We start from the raw sequence: 24113 nt of genomic DNA, 5'->3' as shown, positions 1-24113 counted from the left end.
TTCTCCTTATCTATGTGTCTGTTTGTTTATCTTCCACATATGAGTGAAATCACAGGGTATTTGTCTTTCTCTGCCTGACATTTCACTTAGCATAGTACCCTCAAGATCCATCCACGCTGTCGCAAATGGCATGATTTTGTCTTTTTTCATGGCTGACTAGTATTCTATCATATATATATATATATAAATATATATATATATACACACACACATATATACATACACACCACATCTTTATCCAATCATCCATTGATGGGCACTTGGGTTGCTTACACATCTTGGCTGTTTTCGAGATTCCACCAAATTCAAGTGCATAGAGGAGGAGATAAATTTTGCAAAATAGGGCATTCTTCAGCTGTTTGGAAGGCTGCTTTAAACACACATGTCTCTTCTAACATATTCTCTGTTTTATTTCTAATTCACTAGGCTTGCAGTGCTTATCTGGCAATGTTTTCATGAATTTTCAGAATTTCTTCTCTTTCTCCAAGCGAAGTACCAAATGTTGAAAAAAACTTTCTTTTTCTCATAGAGTATTATCAAAATTGCATAATTAAAAATAAATATTTGCTCAAAAGTGTCAAAAGTCCAGCTAAATAGATCAACTGAAAAATGAATTTAGAATAAAAAGCAAAATCACTTAAGGAATTGACATAATTGCCTAAGTATGCACTTAAGAGTTGTAAAATCAACTGTAGAAATTTAGGGTCCACATCAGTTATCAAAATATCAATAAGATATTGGAGTTACTTCACTTTTAAAAAAAAAAGAACACTGATTTTGGATAGGTTCCTCAGAGACAGACAGAAAATTTCAAAAATTCTTAACAATTTTGCAAATAAGCAAAGTAAGCATAACTAGCCAAAATAGATACAATATTTAGGGGAAAATAATTTTAAAATGCTAAAAAGTGCATCACATTTCCTCAATAGTCTCAGGACCTCCAAAAATGGTCTTAAACAGAGACCTCTTTCTAAAGTGACGAAGATGAATGTTCAAAGCAACAAGAGCAATACTGGGAAAAGCCGGTTCTCATGTTTGTTAGGTGTGGCCTGGACTGCTGCTGGCCCCTCTTCTCCTGTGATACACATTTTATCTATCAGAGGGCTGTCCCCTTAAACACTATGTTTCTCAGTCTCAATGTGACTGGATGTGATCTTGTAATGAGAAAAATGAAATATGAAGGGACTTGTGTTCAACTGCCATTTTCTGCTCTTGCATGAATTTGGACATGAGGGCAGAAGCTGAACTCTCTCAGACACACATACTGAGGATGGCAGAGAAATAAGATGGCAAGAGAGTGGGTTTCAGACACTTAGAAATTACCTCTAGACTATTAAACTTGGACCTTACAGGAGAGGATACAAATTGGTATCCTGTTTAAGCCATTATTACATTGGCTTTTTTTTTAAGTTACCAACCAGTATCCTAACCAATATAGAAAGATGAAAATTGCGTAAATAGCTGCTCCCAAGGTACACATTGCTAAATGAACAAAAAGTTCACTAAAAGTAAAATCCAAGTTACTGTATCTGTCATTTTCATTGTTTTGATCAATTTTGAGAGTGGCCCAATTAATCAATTTCCAAACAAGCAGGGCATAATGTGCAGCTGTGAAAACAAGTGGAGAAAGTATATGCTGGGTTTGAGTTTGGGATACACAAAAAGATGGAAGATAAATTTTGCATATTTCATAGTTTTGCCTAGGGCAAATTCTATAAATAGATAGCATTTTTTCCCTTCAGTAAACTGAACCGTCACAGTTAGCAGAGTATTATAAAGACCTTACACTCACTAAGTAAAGCAATGTGGAAATTATCTAAATAATTTAAATCCAGAATATTTTGTACCAATGCTTTCCATTCTATTTTATGTAACTACCTGCTCAGTTCTCTACTTCAACATTTTTCATGCGTGTGCTGTTACAGAGGTGCATTCTTTTTATTTTGTCAGCCTCATGTCAAATGCAGCATTTTGAGGTGAAGAAGTTTTGTGTTTTATATGCAGCATGCATGAATTTGGCTATATGTTCCAATTTTGCTTTTCCTGTTTCTATTACAAAGATGAAGTTCAATCCACAGAAATTGGTGCTATTTTCAGCATAAGTGATGACAATAGTTTCTGTTAATTTCTGAGTATTAAATTTAACCACAAGAGGCAAGACCTTTGGACAGAGGCCAAACCTGATGATCCATGCTACACAAATGGAGCACTCTGTAGGCACTCAGGGAATATTCAACTCTACTTTAATTTTCTTGGGCAGAGACCAATCTGTCACCATTGTTTGTCAGGTCACTTGTGTAATAATAGTAGAAACCAGTTTCCTTAGGCTAGGGCTTTCACTGAGCTAGTCATGAGGATTCTAAATGGATCAAGAATGAGGTAGGTCACATTTATATATTGAGATTCTGTAAATACTAAAGTTAATTTTATCGTTATTCACCCAAGCTACTTATGCATTGCTACTTTCATCTTCATATTTTAAGCAATGAAATTTTCTAATAATTATATTTTAAGAAATTTATTTCCAAAGGCTATATTTTTTCCTTGTAAAACTATACTAGATACTAATAAATCAACAAACCATTTTTTCTTTATCACTGGATACAGAGATGAAAGTATTTGGAAATTGTATATTTGTTGTTCCATTATATTCTAATATAGATCAATTATTTAAAAACAGTCACACGAAGAAAGCCCTAAAAATTTGAGATCTAAAGAGGAAAAAATAATATGGAGATGATAAATATGCCTCTAGAAAAAAAACATTTTTGTTTTGTGAGAAAGAGGTTAAGTTTGAACTTTTCAATGAAGGTATGAGTTGTCTTGTTAATGAACCAACTGCAAAATGAAGTGTTCTCATAGTTTTTTATAGTATAATTTATAATATCTAGTATATAATATATTCTGGAAATTATGTTATTGAAATTGCTGGTACTTGTTAACTGTGCTTAGTGGAATTTCACAATACCTAGACAGATGTTCTTTTAGTCAGTTATTGTAACAGTAATTTTGCATAATTAAACCATAACATCTCAGTGGCATACACTATTGTATTGGTCAGGATTCTCCAGACAAACAGAACTGGTTGGATGCCTGTGTATCCAGATATATATATTAAGAGATTAATTTCAAGGAATTGGCTCATATCATTGTGGGGCTGGCAAGTCTGAACTCTGTAGGATAGGCTGGAAGGCTGGAAACTATTGGGTAGGTATTGTTACTGCAGTCTTGAAGCAGAATTTCTTCATCAGAGAAATGTTTGAGTTTGCTTTTAAGGCCTTTCAATTGATTGCCTGAGGCCCACCCACAGTATCTAGAATAATCTCATTTACTTAACCTCAAATGATTATAGATCTTAGCCATATCTACAAAATAGCTCCACAACAACACCTACATTGGTGTTTGATTGAATAACTGGACACCAGGTTGAATAACTGGCCTAGCCGAGTTGGCTCATAAAAACTAACCATCACAGCCCACCCCTTGTCAACTTGGCACCAAAACACATCTCCTTATCCAACCTAGACTCCAAATAAAAACCATAAAGTCATACTTCCAACCAAGATAATACAACTATCCTTCATACAACCTAAAATACACTACGCATTTCATTTGAAGGGAATACAAAATCCTTAAGTCATCTTCACTCTTATTCATATTCTTAACTTAAATGCTGTGATATAAAGGTTTATATTATTAATGAATCTTATGTTAGATGATAAGTGGATAAGAGAGGGAAGAAAACAGAGACATTTGAGAGATATATATATACATACACACACAAACATATTATATATACATAAATATTATATTATTTCTATATATATTATATATACATATAAACATATACACATATAATGTATATAATTAATATACATAATTAATATCATTATAATATATAGTATGCTATGTATATAACATAGGTACATAATATACAATACGTATGTATTATATATACACAAACATATTCATAACAAAATGAGGAAGAAATATTCATACAATTACAGTCCTCATGTCCACACTGCATGCATGGCCACAGCTGGTATTTATAGCTGTCTTCTTCCACTAGCCATTTCATGTTCCTTTGCCCTTAGCAAGCACCTCAGCTTGTCATGGAGTGATCCAAACCCATCACGGACCTTCTCACAGGGTGATCCAAACCTTCATTCCCAAAGACCCTGGCCCATTAGCAGTTCTGCCTTAATTGGGTTCTTGTAGTTTTCTGTTGACTTTAATCACAGGGCATGGTAATACTGAGAGAAGCCCTAAGGGATCTCCTGTATTCCACACATACTCTTCATTACCTCCATTGTGGAGTAGCAGTCCAATTTCCCTTGGTAATCAGGATCAATCACCCCAGCCAGGACCCTGACACCCTTCTTTGCCTGTTCATCCAGAGGCATGAGGCGTCCAAAGTGGCTGGGCGGCAGTCTTAACTTCCCATTCAATGGAATCATTGTGTCTTCTGCTGGAAGCATTTGTCCCTTTGGAACAAAGATCAGCAGAGCAAAAGTCACAAAAATAAAAAGGAAAAATTTTCTAGAGGGTCACTAGGGGTGACAGTGAGTGGTGCCAATCCCATTTCATCCCTTGACTTCTGGACCTGTGAGTGCTGGCTCTGTGAGAAACAGTACAACACATATCAGACACTGATTCAGAGCACATACAGCTTTCTGAAGAACCTTACCCCAGCCCTGCAAGATATTGCCACTTAGCTGACACTGTAACTGAGTCTTCAAATGGCCCTTACACTGTTCTATCAAGCTAGCTGCTTCAGGATGGTGGGAAACATGGTAAGACCATTTAATTCTATGAGTATGGGCCTATTCCCCACTTCATTTTCTGCTAAGTGAGTTCCTTGATCAGAAGCAATGCTGTATGGAATGCCATGAAAATGGATAAGGCATTCTGTAAGTCCAAGGATAGTAGATTTGGTAAAAACATTGCATAGGGGAAAGGCAAATTTGTATCAAAGTGTTTACTCCAGTAAGAACAAAACACTGCCCCTTCCAATATGGAAGTAATCCAACGTGATCAACCTGTCAACAGGTAGCTAGTAATCATTCCAGGGAATGGTGCGACATCAAATTCACGTTAATCTCTGTTGCTGGAAGATTAGGTACTGAGCAGTGACTGTGGCCAGGTTCGCCTTGATGAGTGGAAGGCCGTGTTGCTAAGTCCATGAATAGCCTCCATCCCTGCCACAAATTCCACTTTGTTTATTTGCCCATTGGGCAATGACAGGAGTGGATGGGAAAAGAGGCCGATTGGTATCCTATTCCCTTGATTATTAAAGTTTTCCTCTGCCTAACTCTCCCTTTGGTGAGCCTTCACATGGGACAAAAATATCTTCGTGTTTTTTGCCCATTCAGAGAGGTCTATTCCTGTAAATCTTCCCCAGACTTCCATGTCACTAATTTCTTCAGTCATGTTTCTTCCAAGTCCTGGACTATCCATTCAAACTATTGACCAAAGCCTATGAATCCATATACATTCTTAACTCTGCCCATTTCTCCTTCCAAGTAAAATGATCAAACAGGTGCACTGCTTGAAGTTCTGTCAATTGGGGAGATTTCCCTTCACCACTGTCCTTCAAGAATGTTCCAGAATGGGGCTTTGGTGCTACAGCTGTCCACTTTTAGGTAGTGCCTCCATAATGTACAGAACCATCTGTAAACCAGGTCTGACTTTTCACTTCCTCGTTCAACTGATCATTAGGAACTCCACATGAGGCCATAGGTACAAGCTGGGAGAAAGAAGGCAGGGTAGCAGGAGTGCGGACCGTTGGCATTTGAGCCACTTCTTATGTAACTTACTTGTGCCTTCAGAGCTTGCTCAAGCCCAATCACAGATATACCACTTCCGTTTGATGATGGAGTGTTGCTGTGTACATCTAGCTTTAGGCCTTGGCGGGTCAGAAAACATCCAATTCATGATGGACATCTCAGGTCATATAATAACTTGGTGGCCCATGGTCAAGCATTCAGTCTCTACTATGGCCCTGTAGCAGCTGTTTCTCAAAAGGACGCCTGCAGAGGACAGCAGGGCTTTGATCCAAAATCCTAAGGGCCTGGACTGAGATTCACTTATAGGAATCTGCCAGAAGCTGCCAACATCCTCCTCTGCCACTGCCATTTCACACACCATTGGATCCACTGCTTTGTCTGGCCAGTGGCAGAGTGGCTTGCACAACAGCCTGGACCTGTTGCAGACCTCTCCTATTCTGGGTCCCACTCAAAGCAAGAAGCTTTTCAGGCCCATCAGTAAATGCACTGGAGTAGCACAGCCAAAAGATGACTGTGTTGCCTGAAAAATCCAGAGTCCCACTAGGCATTGTGCTTCTTTTTTGATTAGGAAGGGCCATATGCAACAACTTATCCTTCTCTTTTGAAGGGTATCTCAACATGTCCCATTCCACTAGACACCTACAAATTTCACTAAGGTAAACGGTCCATGAATTTTTGTTGGATTTATTTCCCACCCTCTGACACACGTCTTACCAATAATTCTAGAGTAGCTGCTACTCTTTGCTCACAATCCAATCAGCTTGATGTCATCAATGTAGAGCACTACTGTGATGTCTTGAGTAAGGGAAAGGTGATCAAGATGCTTGTGGACTAAATTATGACATAGGACTGGAGAGTTGATACACTCCTGAGGTAGGACAGTGAAAGTGTATTGCTGGCCTTGTCAGATGAAAGCAAACTGCTTCTGGTGAGCCTATAGACAGGCAATTAGAAAAAAGCATTTGTCAGATCAATAGCTGCATACCAGGTACCAGAGGATGTGTTAATTTTTCTCAAGCAATGAAACCATATCTGGTATAGCAGCTGCAATTATAGTCATTACCTGGTTAAACTTATGATAATCCACTACCATTCTCCAAGCTCCATCTGTTTTTCTGCAAAGCCAAATAGGTGAGTTGAATGAGAATGTCATGAGAATCACTACCTCTGTATCCTTCAAGTCCTTGATGGTGGCACAGATGTCTGCAGTCCCTGCAGAAATGCAGTATCATTTTACTATTTTTATTAACAGAGACAATTCTGGTGGCTTCCACTTAGCCTTCCCTACCATAATAGCGCTCAGCCCACAGGAGAAGAAACAATGTGAGGATTCTACCAGTTGCTGAGATGTCTATTCCAATTCTGGAGCTGTAGAAATAACCACAGGATGGGTTCAGGAATCCCCAGAACTCACTGTGAGAAGGACCTGAGCTAAAATTCCACTTATCACTTAACTTTCGTAAAACCCTACTCCAATTAGTAGACATAGTGATGCTTTGAGTCTCTTGGAATTAGTGCCAGTTCAGAGCCAGTGTCCAGTAGTCCCTGAAATGTCTGATCATTTCCTTTTCCTCAACGCACAGTTACCCTGGTAAAAGAATGTAGATCCCTTTGAGGAAAGCTGGGAGAAAGATTAACAGTATAAATTTTTGACAGTGTACCGTGGTCCTTCCTCTAGGAGACTTGGCCTCCCCTTCCTTCCAGGGTTCCTGGGTCTGTAAACTCATTCAAGTATGGGAATTGCTTGAGGGTCCATGAGTCTTTGTTTTGGTGATTCAAGTTAGACTTCTTTTCACTTGACCTAGAACTCGCCTGCTTATACAGATCAAGTAAGATCTAAATAGGAGTCCTATCTCTTTCATTTCTAGGGACACATAATCTACTTGCCGTTGTTATAAGTTTCTGAGAGTCAGACAATTCAGATTACTGCTTTGAAGACTCTGCTGCTCATTATAGTAACCATGCTCACTTTACCTTTGGTGATTAAGTACTGCCACTTGGCCGCTGCCATTCCAGGATCCAATTACCCCTCTTGCATTTAAGGATCCCGGTTCAGTGGCAACAGTTCGCACTGTAATTTCTGACCTACAGAGATGAATGACCACAAAGTTCTTCAACAGTGTTGGGTTCCTATCACAAATTGATTCCTCATACTCATGGTGAAAAGTGTGTTCTCTGGACTATCCCAGGGTGGGTGAGCAGGTTTTACTTGATAAATCTACCCTAACATTCCAATCTACCAAAAACGTTGAATCCCTTCTCTATGTTAAACCAAGGCAGCTCTGGCATTTCCAACTCTCTCAGTTTGGGCCGTCTTTTGGTCCATGTTTCAGCCAACCAAGCAAACTCTTTCTACCTCCACAAGGTAAAACATTAAATCCCAAATACCTTGGTGGGTCGGACTGTATCAACAAATTTGGCCTAATCCAACTTTATGTTCCTTCCACCTTTATCCCACATCCTTAATATCCATTCCCACATGTATTCCCCAAAATTCTGTCTATAAATTGAAAAAATATTCAGTTCTTTTGGAGTGTAGCATACCTCCTCATGGGTCACACTTTGATTAGGAGTATCTGATGATGACACATTATATATCTCTGTTGCTGTATCATGCCATGGACTATCAGTGCTCTCTTTAATACTGGAAATAGAGGCTCTGGTGCTTTTAAATCTAATCAGATTAGAGAACCAATTCTCAACATTGCAGAGCCAATTCAGAAAATTTCTCCTTCAGATTCTATTTATCTAGAACCACTCTTGGTATCAAAATCTATATCAGTTAGGATTCTACAGAGATTCTAGAGATTCTAGAATCTAGAAATTCTACCAGTTTATATATATATAATATATTACATATAATGTATGTATATATACACACAAACATATATACATATACACATAAATACATATATATGTATTCATATGGACCCCCACACAAACATTTACACACACATATGTATATATAGAGAGAGATTTTTTTTTTTGGTGAGGAAGATTGGCCCTGAGCTAACATCTACCAATCCTTCTCTTTTTGCTGAGGAAGACTGGCTCTGGGCTAACATCCATGCCCATTTTCCTCCACTTTATATGGGACGCCGCCACAGCATGGCTTGCTAAGCAGTGTATCGGTACATGCCCGGGGTCCGAACAGGTGAACCCCGGGCCGCCACAGCGGAGCGTGCGCACTTAACCGCTTTTGCCACTGGGCTGGCCCCTAGAGAGATTTATTTTAAGGACTTGGCTCATGTGATTGTGGGGGCTGGCAAGTCTGAAATCCTTATGTAAGCCCAGCAGGCTGGAAATTCTCAGGCAGAAGTTGATGCTGCAGTCTTCACGCAGAATTTCTTCTTCAAAGAAACCTCAGTATTGTCTTTTAAGGTCTTTGACTGAGTGGATGAGGCTGACCCACATTGAGAATAATGTGCATACTTAAAGTAAGCTGATTGTAGATATTAACCACATCTACAAAGTTCTTTCACAGCCACAACTAGATTAGTTTTCGATGGAATAACTGGGGGCTATATCATAGTCAAGTTAACATGCAAAGTTAACCATTACAAATACTAAGCCTTTATTTTACTTCAGAGTTTGCAGGGTGGCCATGGCAACTCTGTGCAGGCAGGGATGTGAGAGTGGCTCTACTTCGCCCTGTGTTCTGTGGGCCATTTAGGGAAGTCTTGCTCTCTGTATGTCATTCTGTGGCCAGGCCAAGTGGGCGGCAACTTCTTGAGGAGGCTCTTCTCATGCAACGGCAGAAGTGCAAGAGAGCAGGTGGGAACATGTGAGGCTATTAAAGAAACTAGCATATAGTTGCTTCATCACTGGCAGGAACAGGTCGCATGGTCAAGTTCAAAGTCAATGCATGGAGAAAGCAGTCTTTCCATGATAAATCTATGGCATGGGAGTAGATGTCAGGAAAGATGGAGAATCTGGGCCATACATTCAATCTCCCACAAATGTCTACATATTGTAGCTTATGATTATTTGTAGCCTTGACACCTTTCATTGCATCTATAGAGAACTAAAAATTATCAATATAGCCTTCACTCAAATGATAGTACTTACCTAAATATATTCCTTTACTACAGTGTTTTATTTTTTAAATCTATTTTTATTTGTTATTAACTCAGATACATTATCCCTGGTATATTTGGTTTATAAAAAAGCCCTTTTTTCTCCTAAATTTGGGTACTTTATTTCTGACATCATTTGCTGGTTTTATATAAATGAGAATAGGCTAACGGGATCAGATAGCATGTATATTTGCTTTCACCGGAAGAAATAGGTTGAGGTTTAGTGTAATTTTGACTGGATAAATGTAACAGTGGTGCAGCCTGACTACATAGGTTATCATATGCTCACATATTTCCTTGCTGTCAGCTGAGAAGGCTTAAGTAAATGATTGAATAAGTAAATAAATGGGGAAGAACAGGCATATCTCCTATGCAGAGTAATTCTAAATAATTCATGTAGACAATCCACCCTCAAGGAAGAGAAGCATAATTCTCCACTCCTTAAGTGTGAGCTAAGCATAGTGACTTCTCTCCAAAGAGTGAAGTGTGGCGAGAGGGAGAAAAGTAGTAACTTACAATGAAGAAACCGACAAACACTGTTTCTGCCAGGTGATCTAGGTCAGCCTCCACAGGGATAGTCTTGTTGATGGTGCATCCCTCTGATATGACAGGGTGAAATGGCCCTTGTCTGTGTGGTCTGCCTCCCCCAAACCCATAACCCAGTACAATCGGGAGAGAAACATCAGAGCAATCCCAATGAAAGAACATTCTACAAATTACTGACCAGTACTCCTTAAAACTCCCAAAGTCATTAAAAAAAAAGGAAAGTCTGAGAAATTGTCACAGCCAAGAGGAGCCTAAGGAGACATGAGGATTAAATATAATATGGGATCCTGGATGGGATCACAGAACAGAAAAAGGTCATGAGGAAAAAACTCAGGAAAGTTGAATCAAATATGGACTTAATAGTAGCAATATTGGTTCATGAATTTTAACAAATGTGTCATACTGATGTAAGATGTTAATAATAGAGGGACAAAGGAAGTGGGGTACATGGAACTCTCTGTACTATTTTCACAATATTTCTGTAAACCTAAAACTGTTCTAACATAAAAATTTATAGAAAAAAATTTCAAAAAATTTTAAAAATAAAAAATTGAACAGCTTTTACTCAAGTTTTTCAATTTATAATCACTGAAAATAGTTCTACTATAGCTATGAAATTTATTTTGTTACCTAGTAATTAAGTTGTTTTGAATCTCATACTAATTCTTTTTCGGAACATACAACTGATATCATTACCTAATATTTTGATGAAAGATGATGGAAGATTAAGAAAAAAAAAAAAAGACAGACATGTTAAAAACAGTAGAAGGCACAGATACAACCCCTACTCAAATGTGTCATATTATTAAGAAATAATATCTTAAAAATGTATTCACTAAAATAAAATCAGCATATGAAACTAAAATGATTACATTTAGACAAGTGGTTAAATATCCTCATGTTTATTTCTCTGGTTGCATTTAGTAGCAGGAAATTGATTCTAGAAATACTATGTTTTTATATAATCAATAAATACTAAAATTCTCCTACTTTTATGGTAAAGGAATAATTTTATGTTAGAGTTGAAGATAAGTAGATATTTATAGTTTCTTTAAAAGCAAACTTCAAGAGCAATTTTGAAAAATAATTGTTAAACTAATGACAAATTTCTCATGGATACTAAATAAGTAATTTATATCATCAAATTGTTCTTTTGTTTGCTAATAATTTGTTGTTACCTATCTTTACTAAAATCAGCCTCCTTATGCATTCCAATAAAATAAAACCAGGTTCACAAAACACAGACTTCTTCAGGGAAAATATTCAATGCATTATGTGACATGCTCAGTTACTACTGAAAATGGTCAATCTCCTTTCTTTCAAAGGCTATGGTAATAATCTAGCGACAGCACAGATGAAACTGTCACTCTCTTCTACCCACACTTACTTCATCAAGTGTTCATCAATCTTGTACAACAGAAAAGCACAAAAAATGACAAAATAGTTTAGTGTTCCAAAGTTTGAGAAGAGGAGAGATTTTGAGGACTACAAATCTTCTATTTTGGAATTCACTATACATTTTACTTCGCAGTCTCATTTACCTAAATCATTATATTTTAGCTCTGCAGTTTTTTTAATAATGTAAGCATGTCAATTTTCTACAACAACTCTTAGTTTTTTAAGTTTATCATATAACTAAAACAAAACTATCTAAAGGCATTCAAGAAAAGCCTTATATGCGTTTAAGTCATGCCCACCATTTAGCTAGAGACCATTAGATGAATTTATATAAGATATTTCAAACTGATAAATAAATGACAAGCAATAGGATATATTGAAGTATATGAGGAAGCCATTTGGGTTAAAACTAATCTGACCTGACTTTGTTTTCCCAAAAGGGCCTGATGCGGCCTGTTGAGCATCCATTGTGTATCTGTTTTAAATATTTACTGTCTCAAAAACAAGAACAATGCCCTTAAAGATAAGGATATAATGTTCCCAGCATTGGCGTTTCTTTAATGATAAGCATTTCTCCCTAAACTAAGGATTGATTACTGACCTGCTGTGCTCACCTTGTGACCTCCTACCTCCAGACCACAGACCTGCTGTGTTCACTGAATTGTTGTGCCAGCAAAGCAATCTCACGACTACTGTAAAATGGACATTCCAATCACATGTGATACCTGGTCTTTGACGGTATATAACCACTCTGTACACCCCACTTCTTTGGAGTGCTCCATTCCTTTGTGAAAAGACTGCTGGGCTATAGGTCCTCAGGGTTGGCTCATAATAAACTCACTCCAATTTTGCTTTATAGATTGGTTGTGGATTATTTGCATTGACAATGCATTGATTTATGTTAACATTATTCACTCTGATACACAGCTTGCTCCCTTGCAGCATACTGTTTGTGAGTAAAATTTTGTTTCAGAGAGAATTATTCATGCATGTAGCTTTTTAATTAAAAACAGAAAGGTTAGTCAATGTTTTTTCAAAAGATAACAACATGAAAGGAAACTTTTAATTACTCCTTTTGAAGTTTCTTTCCCAGTTGCAAACTCAGGTTTCAAAATGAATGTTGGGAATGAGCTAACACTTGAAGGAGGAGGTTAATCACACCGTACATCATGTCTGAATGCTCAGGGAAGTGGAGAGGTGCGTGCGAATGCACATTCTCAATCGCACTGAATGATGGCTGTATGTTTCTACTTCACCATAGCTGGGATCAAGACTTTTTTCGCCTCCTTCTTGCTCTCTCTTCATTGTGTCCTGAGAGTTCTTGTTCCTTACAGGTGGCAGTAAACACGGTTTGCCCACAGGATCTGCTTCGTAATTTCTTACACTCTTCTCTCTTTCACCGGATGCTGTGCTTGATGGCTTATCATTTCTGTCTTTTCAGACGACATCCTTTGCGGTGCCATAGCACATGGATTTCAGGACTGCCTGTGAGGAGGTAGGTTAAATGGGTTTCTGCTTTTTGAATAAGGAAAACAGGTTATAAAGAGTAAACACTTGGCCCACCATTAAATAAATGGGACTCTGCTTTTGGCGGAGGGATGTTTGAGGCATCATTTCATTGCCAGAATGTGATCGTTTCTGCACGACTACAAAGCCACCGAGTGCCAGAGGAAGCCTCGGATTTCCACTCGTTCTTTAAGAAGACTGGAGCTAATTTGATTTGATTGGATTGTCTTTCTCCGTAAACTATGCATGGAAGTAATCCTTTTCACATAAATGGTTGTAAATTAGAAGACATCTAAGGTTCCTTTCAGCCCTGAAATGCTATGATTTTATGATTCTAATATTATTTTAGTATTTCAGTATTACTTCAGTGTTAATTCATGGCAATTCACCTTCTCTGTAGAGCTATCACCACACTTTGGCATGAGTTAAAGTGACACATTGCTCTTTCAAAGATATTAAAGGCCACTCAAGTGTGCAGTCAACAGCGCAGAGACTCAGGCCTCCAGGGAATGCAGCTGTTCTATTTTAGGAAGAAAGATCATCTTTTTTACTAAAAGTGCAACATTCAAAGCATCTTCAGGCAAAATGCAAAAATTTGTATGTTAAAATAGTTCATATTTGCTTAGAAGTTTTAAAATATTTTTTATTGTTTATAAATAACCCAAGAGAAAACAACCATAGCCGGATTACCTATGACAGAGTTAAAAACAAACCAACAAAAAACTTGACTATTAACATTTGTAAAGATTGCTCTTTTAATGAAATGATATGTGTTAAATTTCTTGCAAAAAAAAAAATTTGTCACAGTTCGTTCAAAGTTTAGAACATAAAGTCTTTCAGAAAGTTAATAAATTGCTTTCATATTTTCAATACTTATGGTTCTTTTTATTTTCAAAAGTTTAAGTATGATAATACTTTACACATATCTCTATGCTAGCACTTTTCAAATTACATTATAGTTATTTGTTTACAAACCTCTCTCGTGTGCTGAATATGAACATTATAAGGTCAGAGTGTACAACTTATTCCTCTTTTTAACTCAGCACCTATCAGTTCATATTTTTTTAAGTGAATTAACATTTTAGAAGTTTAAATACACTTTTAACTTTAATTCTGTGTCATTTCTAGTTTTAAACACAATATATAGTATCATACTCTTAATTTTGACCGTAGTAAATCTACTATTTCCATCAGTGTTATCTTACATTTTGGGTAGTAAAGCATTCATTGAAACTGAATGGATATTTGTGTGAATAAAACTAATGAAACACAGATGAGATTCATGTGGAAGGACTGGATAGCAGCCAGATACTATTTTAACAAATGGTTTACCTTGGACTTCAGAGGCTGACGTAAGATTGATTTCTCAAGTCTTCTTTTAAACAAAATTGTTTTGATTCATTGATTTGGAATATACATCAAATTCTATTTAAGGTTCAGAAGCATTATTTCACAATGGTAATACCCTTGTGATCATCTTACCCTTGCTTCTGTAGTAGTAGGTTCTTGTTCTCTAGCAATGAGCTGTTTGAGAATCCCTACCATTTTCTACCATCCCTACTATGGAGTAGAACTGTTTCAAACTGCTCAGCAACAGTGCTCAGTTGTCTTCCGCATGCTGGCTGGTTCGGAGGAATACAGAATTGTAGGAAGCTCTGAAGATGATCAAATCACCCTAAAGGTGGACCACAGTCAGAGTTTGCCTGAAATTTACAGCCTTAGAACATTTAAGTGGACAGCAACCATAAAGATAATTTAACTTAACTCTGTCACATTGCAGATGAGGAAATTAAGATGTTTTATAAAATGCTGAGTGCCATTTAGTTAATTAGTTAAAAACAAAACCATAATGTGTAGTTTGGAACTCTTGAGTCTAAGTTTGGGCCTCTTTCTAAAGTAATACATTGCTGGAAATTATATCATATTAAAAGATATATTAATAAAACTTGTTTTCTCTTGATTGCTAATAAGCCATTAAAGATGAAACTCTGACATCCTTGTTTCTCAGACAGATCCCTCTAGAATATTACCATGTGGATGTCAGGAAGTCTCTTCCTTTTAAAGAATGGAAGTATGCCCAGATAAGTTTCATTTAAAACATCTTAATTATCTAATACAGATTCTTTATAAGGGAAAGTTTATTTATTGTTTAAGAAAGTTTTCCTCTTAAAAAGAAAATGTTGCAATTCTTTTAAGGAATTGGGATTTAAAAGTCTGACATGAAGCAAAAATGAAGATAGAGAATACAATTGAGACAAATACAAAATCCACAATCTAGAAGAAAAAGTGTATGTATAGCCAGGCATAATTACTGATTCTCTGCTTTTAAAAGTGTTATCAAAATAACTGTGTTCCAATAAGCCAATATGCTATCTTTAGTCTAGGTTTTGCCCATATTTCATTTTCACGTCTATATTCCTTAAAATATGATCCACATCTTTGTGTTGACTATGAAAATACATATTTATCTGTAACATATATTTAATAATTCATGCACATATATAATTTAACCCCTTTTATAATAATATATAATCTGTGGCTATGATTCAATCAAAATATATTGAAAGAAATCCTGCTATAATTAAAATACTATACTAGATTCTATATATTAATAACCCTTAATAATAAAAACAGTAATAACTTGTTAAGATTCTCTTGAGATAACGCTATGTAAGATGAAGGTAAATAGTGGGATTGACAACTAAATTCTGTTGAAGTCGCTACACGTGATGCCTAAACACCATGCTGATCAACATGATCAACATTGAATATAGTTATTCAATGACAGCCCCGAGTTCAGAAAAGTAAGGACTCATCTTTGGATGGAGTGGTTTCCAAAGGCTTCAAGAAGAAGCGAGTCTTGTACGAGTCCTTGACAAATGGCTGTAATTTAGCTAAGGAAAAGACCAAGATTAGAAGTGATCCCAGAAGGAAAAGACAAAGGAGAAGCTGCAGTCTGAAGCACCCTGCATGAAATGGCGCTGAGTCCACGGCTGCTACAGTGTGGTACGGTCTAGGAAGTTACATAGCGCTTAACACTGTAGGTTTACGGAACAAATTAAATAATATTTGCCAACCAAAATATAGAAATACTGCAGATCCCTGCAAAAAATATAGAAATACTGTGGATCCCTGCAAGAGTGTTTGCAGTTCATATTACGGTCTCTGCCCAGTTTCTCGTAGTTTGTAGTTTCTTACATCTGATATTGCAAATTCTACAATTCAAGATTAAAGGAACGTAGATTTTCATGTTTTATGCAAACACATTTTGTGTTCTTTGAAAGACTAGACCGCAAATTAAAGAAGCCTTCATTTTTAAGTAAAAAATGGATGATGCACTACTTTTTTACAGTTCCAAATTAGGTACTAGGTTTAAGCTAAGCATAAATTCTTAATAAGTTTAAATGTGAGGTTTGATTTTTAAAACAAATAGTAAATCTATGAAAATTTATAAAAACATATATTGTTTTACAGAAAACAAGTCAATGACTAGAGTTTTAAAAGTATGGCCTTTTAAGTAATTAAGAGGTATTGTCTTTTAATATCCCTCTAAGCAAATAGTAAAATCCAGCTGCAGTCAAGGATCATCCATCAGGTGCAGGAAAACAACATTTGAATTTATATCTTGAGTTAATTTTTTATGAATCACCCCTTTAAAAAATTTCAAATTTTATGTATGTTTTATAATTTACATATTTGTACATTACATATAGCACATACATTTCTTTACTCATGTGCAATGTCCACAGTCAACAAAGATTGAAGACAAATGATTGCTATGTTGATAAAGAAAAATAGGATGAGTGCATGTCTTATGTTTATACTAAAATGTGGGGCCAATAATTATTTAGGTGATTTTTTTTACTTTTAAACAATCTGGGTCCACAGATCAATAAAGACTGCGGCCGGGGCTGTTTTAGGTTGTGCTGCACTAGTGGCTGCTCTCATGGTCCTGTTTCCCGTTTGTATCCCTGAAGCAATCCATGGGGACAAGGGCGTGTAGATCAAGGCTGTCCCCACACCAGACAGTGTCCTACGCTCCCTTAGTAGCATAGCTTTGGTGGGAAAATCACCTGTCAGGTCTCGAGTGGTCTCTTACTCCTCTTGTTCCGTTCAGTGGTCACTGCTTTGATATGTGAGAAACAGCTGGTTCACGATGATGTCCTTCTCAGAACTCTTTGCAGCCCCTTAGGAGATTCCTGATGACCAAAATGCTACCTGGTGGAGAGGCAGATAGCTGTGTCCTTGTACACAGAACGACAGGGGGAGGACCCCCTCAGTCTGCAGGAGGGAGACCACGGCGAGGAGTTAGGAGTGCAGAGTCTGGAGCCGGCAGCCTGGGTTCAAATCCTCACTTCTGCTCACCTCTGTCTCATCCAATGCATGAGAGCAGTTGCACTGGGTTGTTAGGAGATCCAAGTGAATTAATAGTTCTGGACACACAGTAAGCTCTGTGTAAGCAGTTATTAAACAACAAATAAATGAAACAAGTGGCCACTTTTCGTTAGTGATGATACCAGTGCAGCAGTGCAGCTCTGAAGCAGGAGAGTGCCCTGCAATGGCTTTTACCCAATCTTCTTTGATCTACTGTAGCAGCTTTGAATTTAATGCGATGTTTACCAGTCCCCAGCATTTCCTGCTCAAGGCTTATGTTTCTGTCAGCAGTAACTATGTTTTACTTTCCCAATTCCTATCCATCTGCTACTCCACTATAAGAAATATATTTATAAAACACAAATCTAAATATATTATTTCACTGCTCGGATTCCTCTAGGGCATCGCCAACACCCTCAAACTCCTGGCACATCATGCAAGGTCCTTGACCCATCTCCCTCTCCTCTCACATTTGTTCTCCTGTGAACTCTGCTCAGCCACCCAGGCTCGGCCTCAGGGATGCGTTCTTGGGCTTCTGTCTGCTTCTTGCATCACACGGACTCTGCAGTCTCATGTTTCCGTATCTTTACTCATTTTTTCCCCTATTGACTAAAATAAGTTTTGTCTCCTCTGATTATTGTTACTTCAATTTATTTTTTCAAGACAGGCCATACATTTTTCTATCTACAAAGCCTCCTCTAACACCCTCATCCCTCGTGAATATTTAATTACTCTCTCCATGTTGCTCGCATTTCAGATCATCAGATCTCATATTGTATCTTATTTATACATATATACTTTTTATAAGTAGAATAATCTGAGGTCAGAGATTATTGTCTAATTCATGTCTGACTCTCTGTTAATGTTATACAATATTTTCAAAATTGATGTATGTATGGGATTTTAAATTTATTTTCATGTACACAAGCTGAATTTTCATAATAGAATATATGTGAAATCTGTAACCTTTGAAAACTATATTTTAATTTGAAGTTCCTAGCTTCATTAGCTCTCTATTTTCTGTTTTCTCCAAATGCCTATTTATTGGTATATATATATATATTTCAATCTAACGAAAAGCTGCCTCATTCTTATTTTCTTTAACTCTCATCCTCTCAGGACCCAGATGTGAGCTCAAAGTCAGTATTCTGTTTTCCAGACATCTATCTAATAATTAGGGGACATTTTACAAATTATGTGAGTGAATGGACCGTGTCGGAAATGTGCTAACAGCAGCCTCATAGCCGTGTTTTAGTCCCCACCCTTTCCCTGGGTAATCTTGTATATCTCTTGATGAGTAACAGTAATGCATGTATGGGCTCTCAGGGAAAGGCCCGTCTTTCATCCTCAAGTTGAGACAGAGCATTATTTGTGATTGCCAGCTATTCCATTACACTTCTGGGAAAACATTGGCCCGAAATATACTGTACACTGAAAAATCGGCAAATGTGCTCAATTATGTTCACTTGGCTTTGATATTATTTTATACCCCCTCTTCCCCATGCCATCTCAGAGAGTCCCAAGCCCCCCTACCCCTTGTCTCCCAGCCAAGAGTACACTGTAAGCACGAGAGACTTTTCCATGTGAAAAACGTAGAAAATTATGTTCTATATTAAGGAAAATATAATTTGCTTTTGCTGAAATATTTTTGTCCTCTAGACGTATCCACTTGATTTATGCTCTAGAATAAATTAATTGACACAATTTAGTGAGTGCTTGCTGTGTCCCAGTCCCATAGATGAGGGGAAAATGCTGTCTTTGCTCTTGAAAAAGTTTGTTTTTCCTTAAAAGACATTCTAACTCTTACAAAATAATTACTAATTACTAAAGACTGATATAAGATCATAAGTGATAGAGGGTGTAATGGTAGGTATTAGCACATGGGATAAAGCAGTTTACAGAAAGAGCAATCTTAGGAGGCTGCAGTATCGAAGTATCTTCTCATCAACATTGTGGAATACTCTTTTAAAGAAACAAACTCCTAGCAATCCGCATGTAAACGTATATTCCAAGAGAAAACCTTGGGATTTTGTGCTCATTAAATATTAAGGATAAATATATACTTCTATATACTTATCCCTTTATCCAAATTAGGAATTGCTCACTAATTATTAAATGAAAATGTCATTTCCAAAGTAGTCATTGTTCCTGCTGACTTTTTGGTGCAGAGTAATAGCCAGAGATTGTATTCTGTCTCAAAAGCATTTCCTCTTGTATCTCTGACAAATGGGAACATTACGTGCACTTGCCAGGGAGAATATTTCTATTTACCTGAGTGAATATCCTAACACTGATATGTTTTAGGAGTGACAAGATTCATGGACTTCTTCAATAATTGCTAAGTGCTGGTTTACATTTATGTAGTTCAGAAATCTTCACAGGCTGTTTTCACAATTTCCAAAAATGTGTCAAGCGGAAACAGTGATTGGGAATCAGAAATCCTGGGTCTTAAACCAGGCTCTGTTTTTAATTGTGTTAATTTAGGCAGTCCACTTCACCTCCTTATCCTTGTTTCCTCATCTGTACAAAGTGTGTGTGTGCACGTGTTGGCGACTAAGAATGATGAAATGGTGGAGGTTAGAGAAGATTTTAAATAGGTGTGTTTTCATGTTTAAAACTCTATAATAGAGACAGAAAGTAGATTAGTGGTTGCCTAGGGCTGGGGAGAGGGACGGGGAGATGAGGGTATTAGGTTTATTTTTGGAATGATGAAAATGTTCTAAAATTGATTATAGTGGTGGCTGAAAACTATGAATATACTAAAAGATGTTGAATTGTACACTTTAAAGGGTTGAATTGTATAGAATGTGAACTGTATCTCAATACAGCTATTACAGAAAATTTTATATTTAGATTATAAGTATTCAACACAACTTTCATTATTTTTCAAATATAGTATATACACTATACTCCTTACTGTCCAATTCTTTGTATGGATTTTCTGACATAATCTCCATTATCTGAAGTCTACTTTACAGGAAATGGTTATCCTTTTCTCTGCACCCGTAATGAGTATTAAGTTTCAGACTCATCTGAATGCATTTTCCCTAGCTCTCAAATGTTATTCACTATGATTTGCTGTAAATAGGCCATAAAATTATAATCTATAAACTAAGTATAATTTTTTTCTCTGTTTGCTCTATTTTTTTTGCCTGAAGACAAAGACAGGGATTTGTTTGCTGCAGGATGGTAATCAGGAGCCTTTCAAAGTCCGGCTGCACCTAGCCAGAGATATTCTGATGATCCAGGAACAGGATGTGATATGTGTGTCTGGTGAGCCTTTCTATTCTGGTGTAAGTAGCTTTTCCTTCTATTGCAGTTTTTTGTTTTTTGTTAATAAAAATGTTTTTTCACAGAAAATTCTTAATATATTTTTCTTTTACTCTCTGAGCCTCGTCAAACATCCTGCATGTAATGTTTGTTTATATTGTTAAGTAAGCAGTGTCCTTGTATAAGTACTCACACCTGGCTGCACAGCCACACATCCTGGTTGGGTCTCATTGACTCTTAGTTGTCACTATGTGACTGAAGTGACACTTGTGTTTTCTGATCATGAGAGAGTGCATTCTACCCTTTCACACAGAGAACTACCTAGAAACAGTGCATGGCAGTTTCCCTGCCCTGGTCTTATCTTGCACCACATTGAACAACTCTTGGAAGTGCTGTGAAGGTGAAGCTCAACTCTTGACATCTGGCAAACAGGAGGCTCTAGGTAGCAGTCACTGAACTCAGTGTCCATGATTTTCCCTAGAGGATTGTGCGTGAAGAATTCTGTGGCCCTCCTTGGTAGAATTACTCCTAAGTTTCGTAGCAACTGTCATCTAATGCTCCAACTGGTTGACATATTATCCTACTGCTAATCCAGCCTCAGAAAAAGCCATAAATTATCAGTCAGAACACATTGGTCTACTTACTAGCGCTGAAGTACATACGGCTGGAGAAGACATCCTTAGGTGAAATTAGATTATATTCAACGAAACAATTGTATCATAAAACAGGACAAGTGTTAGAGTTTATCATTCATTGTGTAATAACACTAAAGACACCATCATAACAGTGTTGCCACATGTGCTCTCAGAAGAAAATCACCTCTAGCACCAAACGAATAGTCAGCTCCCTGGGTTCCCCAGACATCTGTGGCTGTTTAGCATGAAGATTTAATTGTAGCTTATTAACAGACTTTCCTTGCAGTGTTTTGTTGGTTGTGAACAATGCTGAACCGGAGTTTCCACCTCACTTCTCACTAATGTCCTATGGGAGTCAAGCCAGGTCCTAAATCAATAGGCCCTTGCTAACTAAAGATAATGGACATTTTGCAGACTGTTAACTATTCTTTTGTCACAGGCCATTTAAATCATTCTGAATCATGGGTCTGGCTGTCAAGACTGATTAAACTGTTCCCATGGGGTTGCCCTTTCTTCTTTTCAGTTAATGAAAGAATGGGGGTCAATTTCTTTTTCTTTCTTTCTTTCTTTCTTTCTTTCTTTCTTTCTTTCTTTCTTTCTCTCTTTCTCTCTTTCTCTCTTTCTCTCTCTCTGTCTCTCTCCGTCTCTCTCTCTCTCTCTCTCTCCCCCCCCTCTCTCCATCTCTCCCTCCCTCCCTTTCTTCCTTCTTTTTCTTTCTTTCTTTTTTAGTGAAGAGATACAATTCTTGTAACTCTTCTAAACAAATATATCACATGGGTCCTAAATCAGTAAAATATTGTAATTTGGAAAATTCAGTATTTCAACCCTGAAATAATGTTATTGATTTTAAATTTTGCAGTCAAAATAGCTAATACACATAGATCTAATCTCTCTTTTAAAAAGAATGTTGAGAAGAACTCAATATTGTTTTGGTTGTACAGCAAGTCAGAAAATGGATATAAATAGCATAACAATTGGAAAGGAAGAGGTAAAACAGCTTTATTTGTAGATGTCTTGATAGTGTACATAGACACCCTAAGAAATCACCAAAAAAAAAAAAAAAAGTAGAATAACATACAAATGTAGCAAGGTTGCTGGAAATAAGGATGATGTCCAAAGTTAACTGATTTTCTAAAGTTTCCAACAAACACAATAAAAATGTAATTCACAATACATCAAAAAGATAATACACTTAAGAATAAATTTAACAAAATATATACAAAGCTTCTACCTTGAAAACTATAGAATGGTGATAAAGGAAATGAAAATAAATCAACAAGTAAATGGATAAATATAACCTAATCATGAATTAAAGACTAAATATTGATAACCGTTCACATTTTCCCAAATACTCGATATCAATCAAAATCTCAAAAATTTTTGTGGATATTGACAAGTTGATTCTAAAATTTACATGGAAATACAAAGCACTTAGTATATCCCAAACAATCTTGAATTAGGAGAATAAAGATGGAGTGTTTATACTTCCTAATTTCAGTACTATAAGATTACAATAATAAACACAATATGATATTGTCACGAGTACAGACACATGACTCAATGGAACAATATAAAGATTTCAGAAGTACCCACACTTATATGGTCAATTGCTTTTCTATTACCTATACCTTTTAAACCTGTACCTATTAAACAATAACTCCACGCAAACCTCCCCTCAGCCCCTGGTAACCACTATTCTACTTTCTGTCTCTGGACATTGACTATTCTACTTAACTCATACAAGCAGAATCATATAATAGTTGTCCTTTTTGTCTGGCATGTGTCAGAATTTCATTCCTTTATCACTGAATAATATTCCATTCACATATATACTACATTTTGTTTATTTTGTTTATCCATCCACCAAAAAATGAAAATTTGGGTTGTTTCCACCTTTTGGCCCTTGTGAATAAGGCTGCTTTGAAAATGGGAACGCATATATCTGAGTCACTGTTTTCAATACTTTTGTGTATATTTCCAGGAGTGAAATTGCTGGATGAAATGGTAATTCTATGCTACTTTTTTGTTTAGTCCCTTATGAGGTATGTTATTTGCAAATATTTTCTCCCAGCCTGTGGCTTGCCTTTTTACTCTGTTGATTGTTTCCTTTGAGGCACAAAAGTTTTTAATTTTGATGAAGTACAGTTTGTCTGTTTTTCTTTTGCCGGTTGTACTTTTGGTGTTACATCCAAAAAAATCATTGCAAAATCCAATGTCATGAATGTTTTCCCTGTTTTCTTCTAAGTGTTTCTGATTTTAGCTCTTACACGTATGTCTGTGATCCATTTTCAGTTAATTTTTCCATATGGTGTTAGTTAAGGGTGCAACTTCATTGTTTTCAATGTGGATATTCAACTTTCCTGACACCGTTTGTGTCTTGGCACCCTTCTCAAAAATCATTTGACCACATATGTAAAGATTTATTTCTGAGCTCTCTGTTCTGCTCAGTTGGTCTGTATGTCTGTCTTTATGCCAGTACCACACTGCCTTGATTACTGTTGCTTTTTAGTAAATTTTAAAAT

The 24113-nt window shown here is 36.7% G+C and overlaps 1 protein-coding gene and 1 pseudogene across 5 annotated transcripts in view; one reads left to right on the top strand and one right to left on the bottom strand.

Annotated features, from left to right (window-relative positions):
- LOC147913063 (uncharacterized) overlaps positions 1-13254 on the bottom strand; it is a 64046-nt pseudogene extending 50792 nt beyond the window's left edge.
- A 20-nt stretch (positions 13255-13274) lies between these two features.
- Positions 13275-24113, top strand: part of SNTG1 (syntrophin gamma 1) — a 334797-nt gene continuing 323958 nt past the window's right edge. For 4 of the 5 annotated variants that reach the window (XM_087420584.1, XM_087420581.1, XM_087420583.1 and 1 more), the window contains exons 1-2: positions 13275-13301; positions 20845-20979. In XM_087420584.1, the coding sequence (XP_087276710.1) occupies positions 13275-13301; positions 20845-20979 (162 nt within the window). Of the gene's footprint in view, positions 13302-20802; positions 20980-24113 lie in introns of all 5 variants that reach the window. The other variant, XM_087420580.1, reaches the window with a different exon arrangement.

This window comes from Ceratotherium simum, chromosome 31, assembly GCF_057802395.1.
Source record: "Ceratotherium simum simum isolate JZ-2026a chromosome 31, ASM5780239v1, whole genome shotgun sequence".
Lineage (NCBI taxonomy): Eukaryota > Metazoa > Chordata > Mammalia > Perissodactyla > Rhinocerotidae > Ceratotherium > Ceratotherium simum.
The sequence above is the reverse complement of the archived record's forward strand: the minus strand, read 5'-3'. Positions and strand labels throughout refer to the sequence as shown.